Source organism: Lampetra planeri, chromosome 44 (assembly GCF_965212315.1).
Source record: "Lampetra planeri chromosome 44, kcLamPlan1.2.h2, whole genome shotgun sequence".
Taxonomy (NCBI): domain Eukaryota; kingdom Metazoa; phylum Chordata; class Hyperoartia; order Petromyzontiformes; family Petromyzontidae; genus Lampetra; species Lampetra planeri.
In genome coordinates, this window is record NC_136150.1 from 2,799,068 (window position 1) to 2,814,644 (window position 15,577).

The window sequence follows — 15,577 nt, forward strand, 5'->3', positions numbered from 1 at the left end:
TAAGACCCAAGGAGGAGCATTTCTCCAGAACTCTGGCTGTCGCCTGATGATGCTGGTTGTATTTACCGGAACATCTGGAATTATAGATGTGGGTTTACTCTCCAACACAACAGTAGAACTGGTAACGAATTGCCATGTTGTGTTTACGTGACAAACCTTACTAATTGGCCGTGTCGGGTGGTGGCGTGTTTAACGACGCATCTATATATAAGCGATCTAACCCAAAACGACCGCCTGCCAAAAAAAACCTCCCCATCACATTAATTTTGGCTGTGCACTTGGTGTGGCTAAATTTCCAGCTCTTACGAGAATCTAAATAGAATATTGTATTGGTGGTACTGTCACGTGGCAAACATTTCTCTCTGCAGTAGAGCGGTTGGGGAAGGTGCTGCTCTCACTACTGCGTGGACCGGAAGGTCACTTGAATTGATCTCGTGGGGTAGAGCTCTGATATCAACTTTTGTGCGCCAGTTGCACAAGTAGCTAAATATGCTACGGGCCCTGCACTTGCAAGGGCCCCGAGCTAAATGCTTTCAAGCTATCAATTCCGGTTCAGTGATTCTGCACTTGCTCAATTACTATAGTACTATACCGCCTTTAACTTTTATGAACGACTGGGTGTTTAAAGGTAGCGATTTGCCGTATTATCTGGCTGTGTAGCAAATGAAAAATTACTATGCAAATAAAAATGTCTTTTAATATTTGTTTTTTCTTATTTAGGGCCCCTTTATAACATATGCTACAGGCCCCGCACTAGCTTAATCCGGCACTTCTTTCAGGAGTGGAGTGGGGGGGTGCATTGATTGAAAATTATGGGGGATCATTTTGGAATTTCAAATTTGGACCGTGACGCCTGGCACGCAGTGACCTACTCTCACGTCGCTTGCTAATACGTCCACTATGAAATTACCAAGAAGAAGAATCTTCGATAATTTTCCGAAACTTTTTTTTAAATAATCGATTAATTCGAATCAATCCGGGTTATCGATACAAAAAAACTTAAGCCCCGCCCTGTGCCGCTCCCACCCACCCCGCACCTCAGTCGTGCGTTCCCATTGGTCGGGAGCCTCGTCACGTGGCACGCTCTCCCGGAACTTGCCCCCGCCCACGTGTCGACGTCGCCACGTGGGCGGTCGTGAGTGGCTGACGGAGCTTCCTGAGCAACAAGCGGCGACGGAGTGAAGCTGCGACAATGGCTACGGCGACTCTCGCGACGCGAGGCTTCGTGCTCTGCTCCTGGGCTCTCCTCCTGGCCGCCGCCGTCAGTCGGGCCGAGGAGACGCTGGTGAACGAGGAGGTTCGCAGGCTGCTCGACCTGTCGACGCACGTGGCCAAGTCGACGGCGGACGTGACTTTGCTGAACCGAGGCGGGGAGGCGGCGTCTCACTTCTTCCTCGTCTTCGACGCCGAGATCGCTCCGCATCTCGCCTTCGTGGGGCGCCAAGGCACGGGCGCGCTGTGTGTCTCTGTGTGTGTCTCTCTCATGTCTGCCGCTCACAACCTCCCCCCCACGGTGTCTCTCGCGGGGGTCGGAGAATTCAAGTCGTTGATGACGGCCATGAATGAATTTGCAACTCGAAAAAAGGCCGCAAAGTTTTTTGGGGGGAGGAGAGTGGGGGAGGTGATCGGGCCCCTCTGCTTGACGTTTTCCGTGTGTGTCCACGTCGTTCTGTGTGATGTCTTGTGTTTGCTACCCGTGGGTTTGTTCCGAGTCCTATAGCGAACGGGTTACAGCTCAATGAGCTTTGACCGCGATCGCCTGATTTGCGATGCCGTGGTTCACAAAGCTCGTCTTTCCCGGGCCCTCCCCTGCAGCTCGCATTGACCAACGTGGCGCGTGGCGACGTATAATAATACAACACATAAGATACACAATGCAAAATACATAAATAATACTGCCTTCGGGGGGGGGGGGGGGGGGGAGGGGTGGTAATGCAAGCGACGTTTCGGGCAATGACCCTTGCGCATCGCCCAATAATTTGACACGCTAGACGCGTCGCAGGTGAGGTCTTCATGGAGCGACCCTGGGCGTTGACCCTCTGTGGACATTGTACGGACAGGTTCGAGAGGACGTCCTTAGTCGGCATCTCTCTCTGCCTTGTCCCCCCTCCACACTCAAGCCTGCTGCGTCTTGTATCTGCCCCGATATTGTGGGTGCCTTCCGTTCTCTGCCCTCTCCCCTCGTCTTAACGGTGGATACTAAGGTCTGTAAAAACGCGAGAGTTTATAGTATAAAACCCATAATCCCGTATCGCCCCCCTCCCTCCCTCCCATTCATTGCCTCTGCTGCTGCTGCCGCTGGGCCCGCCATGGCTTTCGCTTTGGAACGTCCTCGGCCTCGGTATAGATTTGGTAGCGCGGATAGGAGTCGGGTGGCGCGGTGCCGCGCTCCCATTGGCTGGGCTGCCTCGACCCCCTCCTCCCTCACCTCCCTCCCCGTTCCGCTCCTCCCTTCTCTTCCCCCCCCTCCTCTCCCCACCCCCTGCCCCCCCCTCCCTCCTCCTCCACCCCCCCCTCCCCACCCCCGCCCCCCACCCCCTCCCTCCCCACCCCTGCCCCCCTCCCTCCCCACCCCTGCCCCCCCTCCCTCCCCCACCCCTGCCCCCCCTCCCCACCCCTGCCCCCCTCCCTCCCCACCCCTGCCCCCCCTCCCTCCCCTCCCTCCCCACCCTCCCTCCCCTCCCTCCCCACCCTCCCTCCCCTCCCTCCCCCACCCTCCCTCCCCACCCTCCCCTCCCTGCCCCCCTCCCCACCCCTGCCCCCCTCCCCACCCCTGACCCCCCACCCCTGCCCCCCTCCCCACCCTCCACCCCCTGCCCCCCCTCCCGCCCCCTCCGTTCCCCCCCTCCCTCCTCTCCCTCCCGCTCTTCTCCCTCCGCTCCTCCTTTCTCCCTCCTCTCATCCCCCCGCCCCCCGGATGCGTCTCCACCAATGGGAAAGCCGCGCAGTCGTCGCGGTCTCGGCCAATGGGATGGCCGCCTTAACCTCCCCCCCACGCGGGTGCCTATGCGCTGTAGGGAATTGCGCCGCAGGCCGATTGACACGTAGGCAGCGGTCACGCTCGATCCACTGCTCGATGGATGACTTCTCTGTGGGACCCATTCGCGTCTTCACCCCGTGTCCCTGTACAGGGAAATTAGAGTTTGCACGTCCATACGGCGTTAACAGCCGTTTCAATACGGGCAGAAAGTGTCTTGTCTGTTGGTGTCCTCTCCCTTGTGATGGGATTTTGTAGGATGAACGCTGAGATTTACAAGGGCACGGTGTGACCACTAAGCTCTGAGTTGGTCTGTGATAAGATAGGCAACACTGCTAAGGGGTTGACAGGTTTGTAGTAGTGGGTGTAGTGGTAAGTGTATTCGTGGTGAGTGTCGTAGTGGTTATTGTCTATTTGTTTGAGTTTCTTCCTTGTGATGGGATTTTGTCGGATGAACGTTGAGATTTTTTAAGGGGCACTGGGTGACCAATAAGCTCCGAGTTGGTTTGTAATAGGGCAAGCAACACCGCTAAGGGGTTGACAGGTTTGCGAAGGCCTTAAGCGCACGCTGGCAGTCACGCTCGATCCACCGCTCGATGAAGGCCTGAAAGTTCTAGCTGGCCTCTTTAGAGGTCGATGGTTTGGTATTCGTGGCCACACTTTTGATGCCCCATTTGTGGCACTATTAATCCACACGAAAGAGGCCAGCTACAGAGGCCAGCTGTAATCGCACGCCCGAGTCATAATTGACGTGGGCAAAACAAAAAAAAACTTACAATAATAATTCGCACGCGTCAAATGTTGCTTGTGGTCGGGCCCCATATTTTCACCGCTCCGGCCGGTGCGGTGGTAGACCATCACCAGAATCGGGACCGGGCCATGCGGCCGATGCGGCTGATGCGGCCGGGCGATGCCACAAATAGGGCATCAAAAGTGCGGCCATGAATCCCAAACCATCGACCCGCATCGTAAACACTCCGCCGCTGATGCTGCTCCTGTCCCTTCACTCCTGCAAAGGAGGGAACGGACGAAATCCACTCTTTTGCTTCTGAACAGACAATTGCGTGGATAACAGCATATACAATTACATCTTTAATCTGCCGCTATTAATCCGCACGAAAGCGGAAGAGTGCGGTGATTTTACTGAACGGTGATCGCGGGTGGCAGATTTATTTTTATAATCGCTCGCCACTGATGTAGTGCCGTGGAATCGAGCGTGGATATCTGGGTTTGGTAGCACTGGTGTGCTAACCATTCTGCCACCGCTCTGCCCACTCCCCTCCTTTATTAACCTCATCAATTGCTACATTAGCTACCCACAACTTGGCCTGTTATAACCCCTCCTCTTGTCTTTGCACCTGATAGAACCACAGCGGCAGATTTATATTTATACCATCTAACCCAAAAAAACCTCTCTCTTGGCCTGTTATATTCAGAATTCAGAGTCAGAATTCAGGTAACTTGTGTGTTCCTGCATGTGCTCCCCTCCCCCCCGCCTTCACAAACCCGTACGGACCAGCGTGGTGAAGCATGGTCAAACGATGTGCACTGCATGGAGAGACACCAAGAATATGAATTGCATAATTTGTGGCGATATCCTGTAAAAAAAAAACACTTGACGATTCACATTTTACTCGGTGGTAGAGCGAAGCGGGTTTAAATCTCGGTGAGGGCTGGGAGGGGCGGTGGAGTTGACTCAGCACATCATCTCTCCAGGCTCGATAAAGTAGGTACCAGTACCACTTTGTATGGATGGCCTTAAGAATGTAGAATTTATGAGACCGGTTCAGGGCCTATTAACGGTGGATGAGCATTGGCTTAATGCAAATTCGAGCAAGCAGCGGATTTATTTTGCCATTTCACTGAAATGATAACACGTGCTGCCCTCGTTTAAACACTTGGTGGTAGTCCCCTTTAGATCGATTTTGCTGCACATGCAACGAATTTGATAACGATAAAAATCACTCGCTGCAACCGCTTGCTTCTCAACAAGGACCTTCCGTGGGTTATCAAGGTTTTGTTTTCCATGGCAGACCCTCAGTCGGGAACTCGACAGCTTTTTTTTTCATTGGCAAAAAAATGAATCCAGCACACTCTTCTCGGTTTCCACAAAGTGTGACACGTGCATTGGAAATCGGAGTCATTTGGAGAAGCGTTTACTGTCGCGTCGCCCCATCAACGTGTACTTTTTTTTTCACAAAGCACTTCGCTGCATAAAGGCATACAACCGTGCTAAATAATAACTAAAAGTTTTGCTGGCTGGGACAAGAAAACGGATGGATAGCCACGTCCAAAGACTGGTTTATCTGAAAATGCTTTGTGTAAAAAAAAAAAAATGTCTTGACATACTGTTACAAAGCTGCAATAATGAAAGGTTGTGCACGTTTAATTCGTTGACGCGCTTGTTAATTCTTTCTTGACACGCTTGTCTTTTACAGTTAAAATCCAGTGACGATGATGACCCCTCTCTCCTTATCTCGGAAACGACCATCAAGGGACACAGGTAACCCGTGCAGGTCACCACCTATATCCCCCCGTATGTTTTTCACGAGTACAACGGCACACCCCCTGTATCTGTTCAATGTGTTCTGCAACTCACTTTGCGGCAAAGGATTTATTATTTAACATATATTTAAGTTTGTGAAATAATTAACACTTTTATGTTACGGTGGCCTTTGTTCTTATTTCTATTTGCTTCATTGATTTACGTAATTTTGTTTGTGTTGCCTTCGTAATTTTTGGTGGCCCAGGGCACGATTGCAAATTGCGTCTATATCCTGGTCTCTCTTTGAGTTCTCACCGGATTAAACAAATATCGGTACTTCCCTTTGAATATTTCATATTCACTTCCGTCACTTGCACACTGGTGGTCAGTCGCCTCCTCATCACTCTTCTATCGCTGCTACTACTATCACGGGTTTCTGTCCCTGTGAATTTGCCAGAGGTGGGAGACCGTTCATTTCCTTGGGCAAAACGGGGACCTTCAGGTACCATCGTGGGGCCACCCATTAACCCCAGACCTCCCGTCACTTCTGTCACTGCAAGGGGCTCTTAGAGTGCAGCAAGGTGGAAAAACAATACAACGGTAATGCGAAATGCAATCGTTAAGTTGTGGAAAATTGATGTCGCAATAATTGTCATGTCGTGAAATTTGAAATGGAATCATTATGACAAGCAATATCGCGGCAAGCCAACTCGTTACATGCTTGCTCCTCCTTTTACCGAATGCATCAAAGAGGGAATGAAACGACATGCGCATGTTCATTTAGTAAATGGATTCTTCAAATATATTCATACAACAATTTATGCCCAGCGCTTTGAGATCCTTGATGAAAAGCGATATATAAATGGAATTATTATTGCGTGTGCGTCTCTCTCCGTCGCGTGGTGCTATCCACCCACCCCCTCGTATGCCGTGTACCGTCCCTTCGTAGGTGCCCGCTTAACAGCACTTGCCCCAAAAGTCTGTTAAAGCTGTACCAAGGGGGATCTTTGTCTTTGTCTCGCCCACAGTGGCCCGGCGTACAAGGTTCACCTGGCGTCTCCGCTTGGCCCCGGCGAGCGCGTGACGGTGGCGACGGAGACCGTGTTCTCGCACTCGCTCTCCCCGTTCCCGTCGAAGATCGCGCAGACCGAACGGCAGCTGGTCGTCTTCGAGGGCAACCACTACTTCTACTCGCCCTACACGACGCTCACGCAGAACACGCGCGTGCGCCTCGCCTCCAAGACCGTGGAGTCCTACTCCAAGCTGCAGACCACCACCAAGACGGACGACAGCATCGAGTACGGCCCCTACACCGACGTGGCACCCTTCAGCTACGTGAGTCGCACTTCCCTTGACCTCACCAACTGCCCCCGCTCCCCCCCCCACTTTTTGGTGGACGTGTGTGTCGGGGTTGGGTAGCGCCACGGGGGGTGGGGGGGAAGGTTTTGCGTTATGAGTGTTTTAACTTCCCCGGAGATAGATTCTTGGTTGCAGCGTTACTAAACTGAAGACAACGCTTGCACGATTTGAAGCTATATGTATCTCAAGTTTCATTTATTAGGTATAGCCCTGTGAGCCATTTAGGGTGCAACCGCAACAAACAAAAAAACATGAACAAGAAAACATCTTAAAGTGACTATGTGCAAACAGAAAATCCAAGAAAAGACAGCAAAATATTGCAGAAAAAGCACCGTACACCAACGCTGTGTGCAAAAATCCAACGTTTTTATAGTGAACGTAGGATTGTTGTTATTTGTAAGTAGCCCAATTGTTACACGCCTGCCGTCATTCTTTCTCTGCTCTGCAGCATTTTTAGAAATGTAATTCTCCTCGGGCCCCATGGTACGATGTGCAGTCTCCCAACTCTCATTATCCCCATAATAAAGGTTTTTGGGTCAGATCGCGTTATTTATGAATGTGTTGTAACCCTCCACCACTCGACACGGCCTACCAGTAAAAAATGTGTCACTTTTTCAAAGGACAAAATAATTCACTTCTTTAGCCCACCGTTGTGCTGAAGAGAGATTCAACAGCATTTTAAAATTTGCGTGCGACGTTTCGCTGGTAGTTACAATCAGCTTCATCGGGCCAGAATGGTGAAGCTCTCATATTGCTTCCGGTCTTAAATAAAACAGCATCTCATTATCCCCTCCATCCGGAATCTTGTTTGCCGTGAAGAACGGCCTCTGCTAGATACGTCACCCGTCAAGGCCACAGTGTCAATGACGAACGCTTTGTGCGATGTCACTTGTCCTTGTGCGCCACTGCCTACCCAGCGGTAGTAGCAGCAAATGCGCCGCCGCCGCCAAATCAACGTTTTGCTCTAATCAGTGGTTTTTAACATTTTCTGCAGCCTTGCTGCACCCCTTTGGTTATCAATCGTAACAAAAAAAATTACAGTGTCAATAAATACATAGGTTTAATGAAACAAAGTAAGTTGTTAGTTACGTGCCCGTGCTTAATTTGTGTTTCGATGATTTACCTCCTAAAAAAAATCTGACCATGTCTCGTCACCCCCAGAAAGGGCATCTCGCACCCCCAGGGAGTGCGTGCACCCCAGGTTAAGAACCACCGCTCTAATCGTTCACGGTCACCGCCCCGACCCCGGTTGTCTCGCCGCGCGATCGCGACAGGACCCGCTGCGCGTGCACTACGAGAACAACTCTCCCTTCCTGACGGTGACGCGGCTGACGCGCGTCATCGAGGTGTCGCACTGGGGCAACATCGCCGTGGAGGAGACGCTCGACCTGCGCCACTCGGGAGCCGTCCTGCAGGGGCCCTTCTCGCGCTACGACTACCAGCGGCAGCCCGACAGCGGCGTCTCCTCCATCAAGTCCTTCAAGGTGCCGCCCCCCCCCACCCCCCCCCACCACCACCACCCATTCAAGTTACGACGCCTGGGACGGAGTAGAGTTGGGCCTTCCCGATTACAAGAAGGATCCCGTGTTTTGACGCGTTGGTAGTAGAGACGCCGCGCTGGGCGAACGGCGCGTTCAGCAGAAACGTTTTGTCCATAAATCACGTAAGCGAACGCGAGTCTGTGGGTCTATAATAATTTGCATATCTTGATATGCAAATTATTTTGTCAAGGCGCTCTTCTTCCCCCTCCAACCCAGCTTAAATATACGCTCCAAGCTTGGTGGTGTTTCATTCTTCACCTGAGGACGACAGCTGCTTGCGTTGTGGCCGAAACGTCGTGAGAATTATTTTATTATGTTTTATTTTTATTATTTCCCTTCTACGTGACTTTACCGAAAGAACCAAGAAGATGAATTCCTGCAGTCACGAAAGCTTTAAATCGCGTTGGTAGTAGAGACGCCGCGCTGGGCGAACGGCGCGTTCAGCAGAAACATTTTGTCCATAAATAACGTAAGCGAACGCGAGTCTGTGGGTCTCTACGTTGGCCTGTGGATTTTCTGTGCGAAGACAGTGGATGTGACTAGGCAAGTGGCGTGGAATATAGAAGCACATGGAGAGAGAGAATATGAGCATGTAGCAGAGTAATGAGAGCTCGGGGTGAGCTTTGTTGCCAGAAAAAAGGGGTGCGTTGTCTTTGAACTGTGCGCCTTTTGGCGTCATCTGGTCGAACACCATATGAGACTAGGCTCTAAAGAAAGCTGTCTCTGATGTGGACAAATTTAGTTTCAAAGACAACGCATAAATTATCAGAGTATTGTTTTTTGTTTGCATTTCACTGCAAGTATTGTGGTTAATGGAAGCATGATTCCTTGCAAAAGGTGTCAGTTTTGTTGCCAGAAAAAAGGGGCAAAACCCTATTAGTAAGAAACATTTTGTCCATAAATCACGTAAGCGAACGCGAGTCTGTGGGTCTCTACGTTGGCCTGTGGATTTTCTGTGCGAAGGCAGTGGATGTGACTAGGCGAGTGGCGTGGAATATAGACGCACATGGAGAGAGAGAATATGAGCATGTGACAATCGGGCTTCTGGATTTGAAGACTGCGACGACGATGACGACGACGATGACGACGACCGCCGTTTCCTTGGCAGACGATCCTCCCCGCGGCTGCCCAAGACGTCTACTACCGCGACGAGATCGGAAACATCTCGACGAGCAACCTGCTGGTGCTTGACGACTCGGTGGAGATGGAGGTGCGGCCTCGCTTCCCGCTGTTTGGCGGCTGGAAGACTCACTACTACATCGGCTACAACCTGCCCAGCTACGAGTACCTCTTCCACCACGGTACGATGGGGCCTGCAACCCCCCGGCTACCCCCCCTCCCAAGCACGAAAATGGGGTTCGCCACACTTTTCGAGCAACGTCACGGGATCGGTAAAATACCGGCGGGTATTCCCACCCCCCCCCTCCACTGCCCCCCCCCCTCCCCCCGTCTGTAACGACCGCTCATCGTCTTCTCCCCCCCCGCCCCACTTACCGCCCACACACCCCCCACCACCACCCCCCCCCCCCTCTGCTCGTCGCCCAGGCGAGCAGTACGCGCTCAAGATGCGCTTTGTCGACCACGTCTTCGACGACCAAGTGATCGATGATCTGACGGTCAAGATCATCCTGCCCGAGGGGGCCAAGTACGTTGCGTTTGATATTTAATACTTATTTCTCACTCTCTGTCTGTCAAAGTCGCATGCGCCCGTCGTTTTTCTCTGCGAGCACAGCTGCTACGAGACCCCCTCCCCCGTCACGCATGCGGTCAGCAGTTAGCTCGGGCTCCCTCCAGGACGTGTAGGGTTGCTGCCGCTGCCCCGTGGGGTGTTAACGGACGGCACGCTCGACTCGCGAATCCCGAGGTCGCCGCTTCGGTTCAAACTCCGCGGGGGCTTCGACAGTCCTTCCGTCTGGGTGCTGCCGGCGGCTGGGAGATGTTAACTACCTCGCCTGGTATTACAGGAGGTCGTGGGTTCGATCCCGACCCTGACGCCTGCTGCTGTATATTTGGAGTTTGCGTGTCTATCTCTCATCATCACGGCGGCTGGGAGATGTTAACTACCTCGCCTGGTATAGAGAAGGTCGTGTGTTCGATCCCGACCCTGACGCCTGTTGTATATGTGAAGTCTGCGTGTTTCTCCCCGTGGGTCACGTTAATTTTTCTCCGGCGCCTCCAGTTTTTCCCCGCAACATTTATAAACAACATCCTTTTACAGTATTTGGTTACTGCTATCAATTTCCACACGATAAGTCACTTCGTTGAGCTATCATTTGTGGCCAGGTCGCTTCTGAAAGAGACCTACGTAGCTCAGTGGGCCTTACCTGGGAAAAAAATAGTTGCGATGCACACCGCCTCTGTCCACCCAGCAGATATAAATGGGTACACTGCAAGTTACTCGATTGGTAGGTCTCGTGTGATGGTGATGGGATAAAGCGCGCGGGTATTAACGCCTCGTACAAGAAGTCTGGCGGGCGTGGAAGAGTAGGCCAAAAATACCCTCTTTAACAGCTCTTTCTAGAGCTCCCGCAGGTGGACGCCCTTCTGCCAGGAGTGGAGTCGGCAAGAAATTTCAGGGCGACGCCGTTAAAAACGTTTACCGGCCACGTCGCCGTTCGAATATTAAGCATCTGCCGATGACGCTTCTGCAGTACATTTGCTTTGACCGGTGTCATGAAAGCATCGCTTCATTGTATTACGAGTCTCAGGGAGGGGGGCGAATGATGGTTGAGGGGATCGATGCCTCGCCGAGGGAGAGGAGGGCGCAACGCGCGTAACGTGCGCGCGTAACGTGCGCGCGTAACGTGCGCGCGTAACGTGCGCGCGTAACGTGCGCGCGTAACGTGCGCGCGTAACGTCCGCACCGTTGGCGCGCAGGAACATCGAGGTGCAGCCGCCGTACTCCGTGTCGCGCTCGCCCGACGAGCAGCACTTCACCTACCTGGACACGTTCGGGCGGCCCGTCATCGTGGCCCACAAGAGCAACCTCGTGGAGAACCACATCCAGGACTTTGTGGTGCGTTACGCCTGCCCGGTCCCCCTTGTTTTTTTTTGTAAAAAGAAAAAATCAGCAGTCTGCGAATTTTATCCGGATTTGTGGCCGTGGTTACCGTTACCGTGAACTTCGCATGCGGTTGACTACGTACGGTACGAAAAAGGTTCAACGTACGTACACGCTGCGTTCAACCACCACCACACTGCACGCCACAACAGCTCGCTCACACACTGACCCACCCACTCACCCACCCCTTCACTCACTCGATCACCCGCCTACTCGCCCACCCACTGACCACACCGGAGGTCAAACACTTAATGTCGGTCAAGTCAAATGACAACGTCGCACACTTTTCAGTGTTTCGGAGTGGTGGAGGCCGAGAGATTCTGGTTCTGAAAATAGTTTTAATTTTGTCCAGTCGTCTATACCGCCGATCGAACCAACACGGCGGTGATGCTGGCGTGTGCATGTCCCCTCCCTGCGTGCCCACAGCTCTACTACACCTTCAACAAGGTGCTCATGCTGCAGGAGCCACTGCTCGTCGTCGCCGCTTTCTACATCCTCTTCTTCACTGTCATCGTCTACGTGCGTCTCGACTTCTCCATCACCAAGGTGACGGCCCCCGCCTCGCTCCAAATGCCCCAGTGCCACGGGAGGAGGGGGGGCTGCCCCTCCTGCCCCCCCTTGCCCCTCCTGCCCCCCCCCTGCCCCGCCTACCCCACCCGCCCTCTCTTAGAGAGGCTCTCGAGCGCTCAACAGTGGAGGCCCTCGCTCCAGGAGTGGAGCCAGCAAAGCACTTGCAGGGCTGCACCTTTACCTTTTTAAACGTATAGGGGGCTGGCCCTGGCTCCTGCTTCGTCGTCCGTAAATGTTTTTTTTCTTGTTTATTTCCGGCCTTCCCGCTCCCCCTCTCCACCACCCACCACCCCCCACCCCCCCCACGACCCTGCCGCGCAGGACCCGGCAGTGGAGACGCGCATGAAGGTGGCGTCGATCGTGGAGCAGACGGTGGGGCTGGTGTCGCGCCGCCTCGCCGCCTACCGCACCTTCGACGAGGCCGTGAGCCGCTACAAGTCGGCCAAGGAGACGGCCGTGCTGGCGGCCGCGCGCAAGCAGCTGGACGCCGAGCACCGCTCGCTCACCAACGAGATCGCCGGCCTGCAGTCCCGCCTCAAGACCGAGGGCTCCGACGCCGCCGAAAAGGTGCGTAGGCCCGCGCGGCGAAGTACGGACGAGCGACTTCCACCCCCACCGCCCCCCCCGCCTCCCCGCCACGAGCGACGCGTTGCGGGCGTGTGGTGACGATGTCCCCGCAGTCCCACGTGACCGAAAGCTTCGCTGAGTGAGCGCGCCGAGTTGAACGTCGTTATGCCGACGGACTACGGGGACCTGTGTAAAGTGGTACGAGCATCGATGGTTTTTTTTTTCCGCCCGACCACCGGGATGACCCAAGTGCCCCCTACAACAGACTCTGGGTCACAGCACTGCGTCGGCAGCGATGCGATTAGTCTTCCTGTAAGAAGCGCAACGCGTGAGTGGCTCTTCATCACCTTGGTGTGGGTTAGGTTGGTCGGTAGTTGGTGTTGTTCATGGACAGCCCTTGGAGTCAATCCGCTGCTAGATGGGGGCCATCCCCCACGCACCATGTTGCTGATGTGTGTACACAAGCGAGGATAAATGTCAAATCTATGCAAAGTTATCCTAGAGAATGACAACATTCGCATTGCACGAATTCGGACTTTGTTTACCCCAATACCATTAAATTTGGCAGCACAAAAAGAAACTAAGCACCTTTACAAAGGACGACAAATCATTGTTATTCGTATCTTAATCCTTTATTCTCCCCAGGGTCTCCCTTCGCAAAAAAGGAGTGGGTTAAAATGGGGGCTCTTGCCTGGTTTCAGTTGGAAGTTTTTTCGATTCGTACGTGAAGGCGCTCCACATCTGCGCGCGTGCATGCGGTTCGACTGGCATACGGAGATAGAGATGGAGAGGAAACCTCTCTGGAGTGTTTCCTGGGCAGCCGCGTTGCTCTCTCTTTACGTGAATCGTGCTGAGATTCTTCCCAGCCCCACCCACCACCACCCCCCGCCGCTTTCGGAGAGCCACCCGGCCGATGTGTGATGGGTAATCGTGCGGAGCGTTGAAAAGGTCTTCGCGTAATTAGACCACGGAGATGGGCCCTCTGTGCCTCGACACTAGGGGACTCTACCCCTTGCGTGTGTGCGAATGAAGAGAGTGTCCAGGTTTGGTGCTTTAATTAGACAAGGACCTTTTGAGTGAGTAATTGCTCGTAACAGTCCGGTGATTTTTTTTGTTTTCAAGGGAACAGAATCCAGAGCGGTGATCAAGCGCCCGCCCGGCTGTGTTTGATAGCGCGGCGTTGTTGTTAATTCGGGTTGTTTCGCGCTTTGAGAGATTTTAGAGTTGGCGATGTCGTAGGAATTCGATTTTATCCCGGCTTTGCGTGCGGTTCACAACGGCGACAACAAAACGCGACGCATTCGGCGGGAACGTGGCTTTCAAAGAAACCGTGTGGAAGTCGGTGACGGTTTTGGGCGATGGAGCTTCTTCATAGCACCGCTCTGTGTGGCGGCGGTGGTGGTGGTGGTGGTGGTAGTGGTCGTAGATGAGTTCCAAAAAAACGGACGCACAAAGCAAAACCGCACGAGGAGACGGCTGCCTGCCGAGTAGCGCGCACAGTACACACGCACACACGGTACACGCACACACGGTACACGCGCACACGGTACACGCACGGTACACGAACACGCACGGTACACGCGCGGTACATGAACACGCAGGGTACAAGGCACACACGGTCAACGCACAACACGGTACAAGCACACGGTACACGCGCACACGGTACACGCACACACGGTACACGCACACACTGTACACGCGCACACGGTACACGCACACACGGTACACGCACAACGTTGTTCCACGTCCCTACCTCATAACCGCATGTAGAGTGAGAGGTCTTGCCCCGTATGGTAAGCGAGATCGCGCGAGCGAGGGTGGGAGAGAGGGACATCGAAACGTAACATTTGCCCGGCGGTGCGTCACCTCCCCGCCCACCCCCCCAGGTGGCGGAGCTGCAGCGCTTGGACTCGGGCCTGCGCGAGCTCGTCAACAAAGCGGGCCAAGACGCGGAACGCCTCGTGCAGTCCAAGCTCGCCAAGCAGCCGTACCTGGAGGCCGAGAAGCTGAACACGGCCAAGCGCCAGGAGGTGGTGCTCAAAATCGACGGAATCCTGGACGCGCTGTGATGATGTCACTCCGCTTTCCCCCCCCCCCCCACCACCTCTCGCTTGACTCGCGGGAGCCGGTCCGGCCCTAAAATCCTCGCGTTTCTTTACTCGCCCGCTCACTCGCTTGCCGGTCGACGCGGCGCTCATGGTTAATGGGGGGGGGGGGGGGGCGGCGTGTTTTGTTCAGAGGCCCCTCGTTTGGGTTGAGCGTCGCGCCGCTTGCCCGCCGGCTTTCTCTGAAACTGCGGCGTCTGCAAGGGGAACCTTTCTTTACGCGGGCGTGTGGGGGGGGAATGGGGGCCAGGCGTCTGAATTGCGAGCGCTTAAAATTTGCGATGTACGTTCTTTCGTTTGCGATCGATTATTTTAACGTGGTGAAATTCGTATCCAAATTGCACGAGACGCAGTTGAATCGGTCGTTTGAGTCCACGATGAGGTACTTCGGTCATTTGCGGTTTGAATGTGCGTTGCCCCTCTCTGCGTCGAAGGCCGGTTAAGTCGTCGCGAGGTGCAGTGACGAGATGGTGAGTGAGCGTGCGGAGTGCGGGGGCGTGATCCTGGATTTGTTTTTTTTATTTTAGTTTTCTTGAAAATATTTTTTTTGTATCCTTTCCCACAATTTTGTTACGATTGTGCCGTTGGCATCGTAACCACAAGACGAATAAACCTTGTCACGATACCAAGAAATATCCGTTCCGATCTCTTGCAGCGAGCAGTGCATCACCCTGTGTCAGAGAATGACCCCCCCCACCCCACCCCGCCCTGCAAGATGACTTCGGAGAACTTCTGTTTATTAAGCTCTTTTTTTATCCACGTTCGCTCACGGTTTAGTCTTGCTGAATTTAGTGAGAACTCGAGACCAGGATGCGTCTCGTTTGCGAGAGTGAACGAGTGTCACGGCGAAAGATTTCTTTTTTCCGGACTCCTGCAACAGAGGTGTGCGTGCTTGTTCTATATCGCTCACGC

General features: G+C 53.6%; 1 protein-coding gene across 1 annotated transcript; it reads left to right on the forward strand.

The window, feature by feature from the left end:
• Positions 1-1,114: 1,114 nt before the first annotated feature.
• Positions 1,115-15,298, forward strand: RPN1 (ribophorin I). The gene is made up of 10 exons (XM_078614378.1): positions 1,115-1,462; positions 5,416-5,480; positions 6,491-6,797; positions 8,096-8,305; positions 9,471-9,663; positions 9,908-10,007; positions 11,240-11,378; positions 11,850-11,969; positions 12,315-12,560; positions 14,447-15,298. Exons 1-10 carry the CDS (start codon positions 1,193-1,195, stop codon positions 14,627-14,629), a joined length of 1,833 nt encoding a protein of 610 aa, XP_078470504.1. The 5' UTR covers positions 1,115-1,192; the 3' UTR covers positions 14,630-15,298.
• The last annotated feature ends 279 nt before the right edge of the window (positions 15,299-15,577 follow it).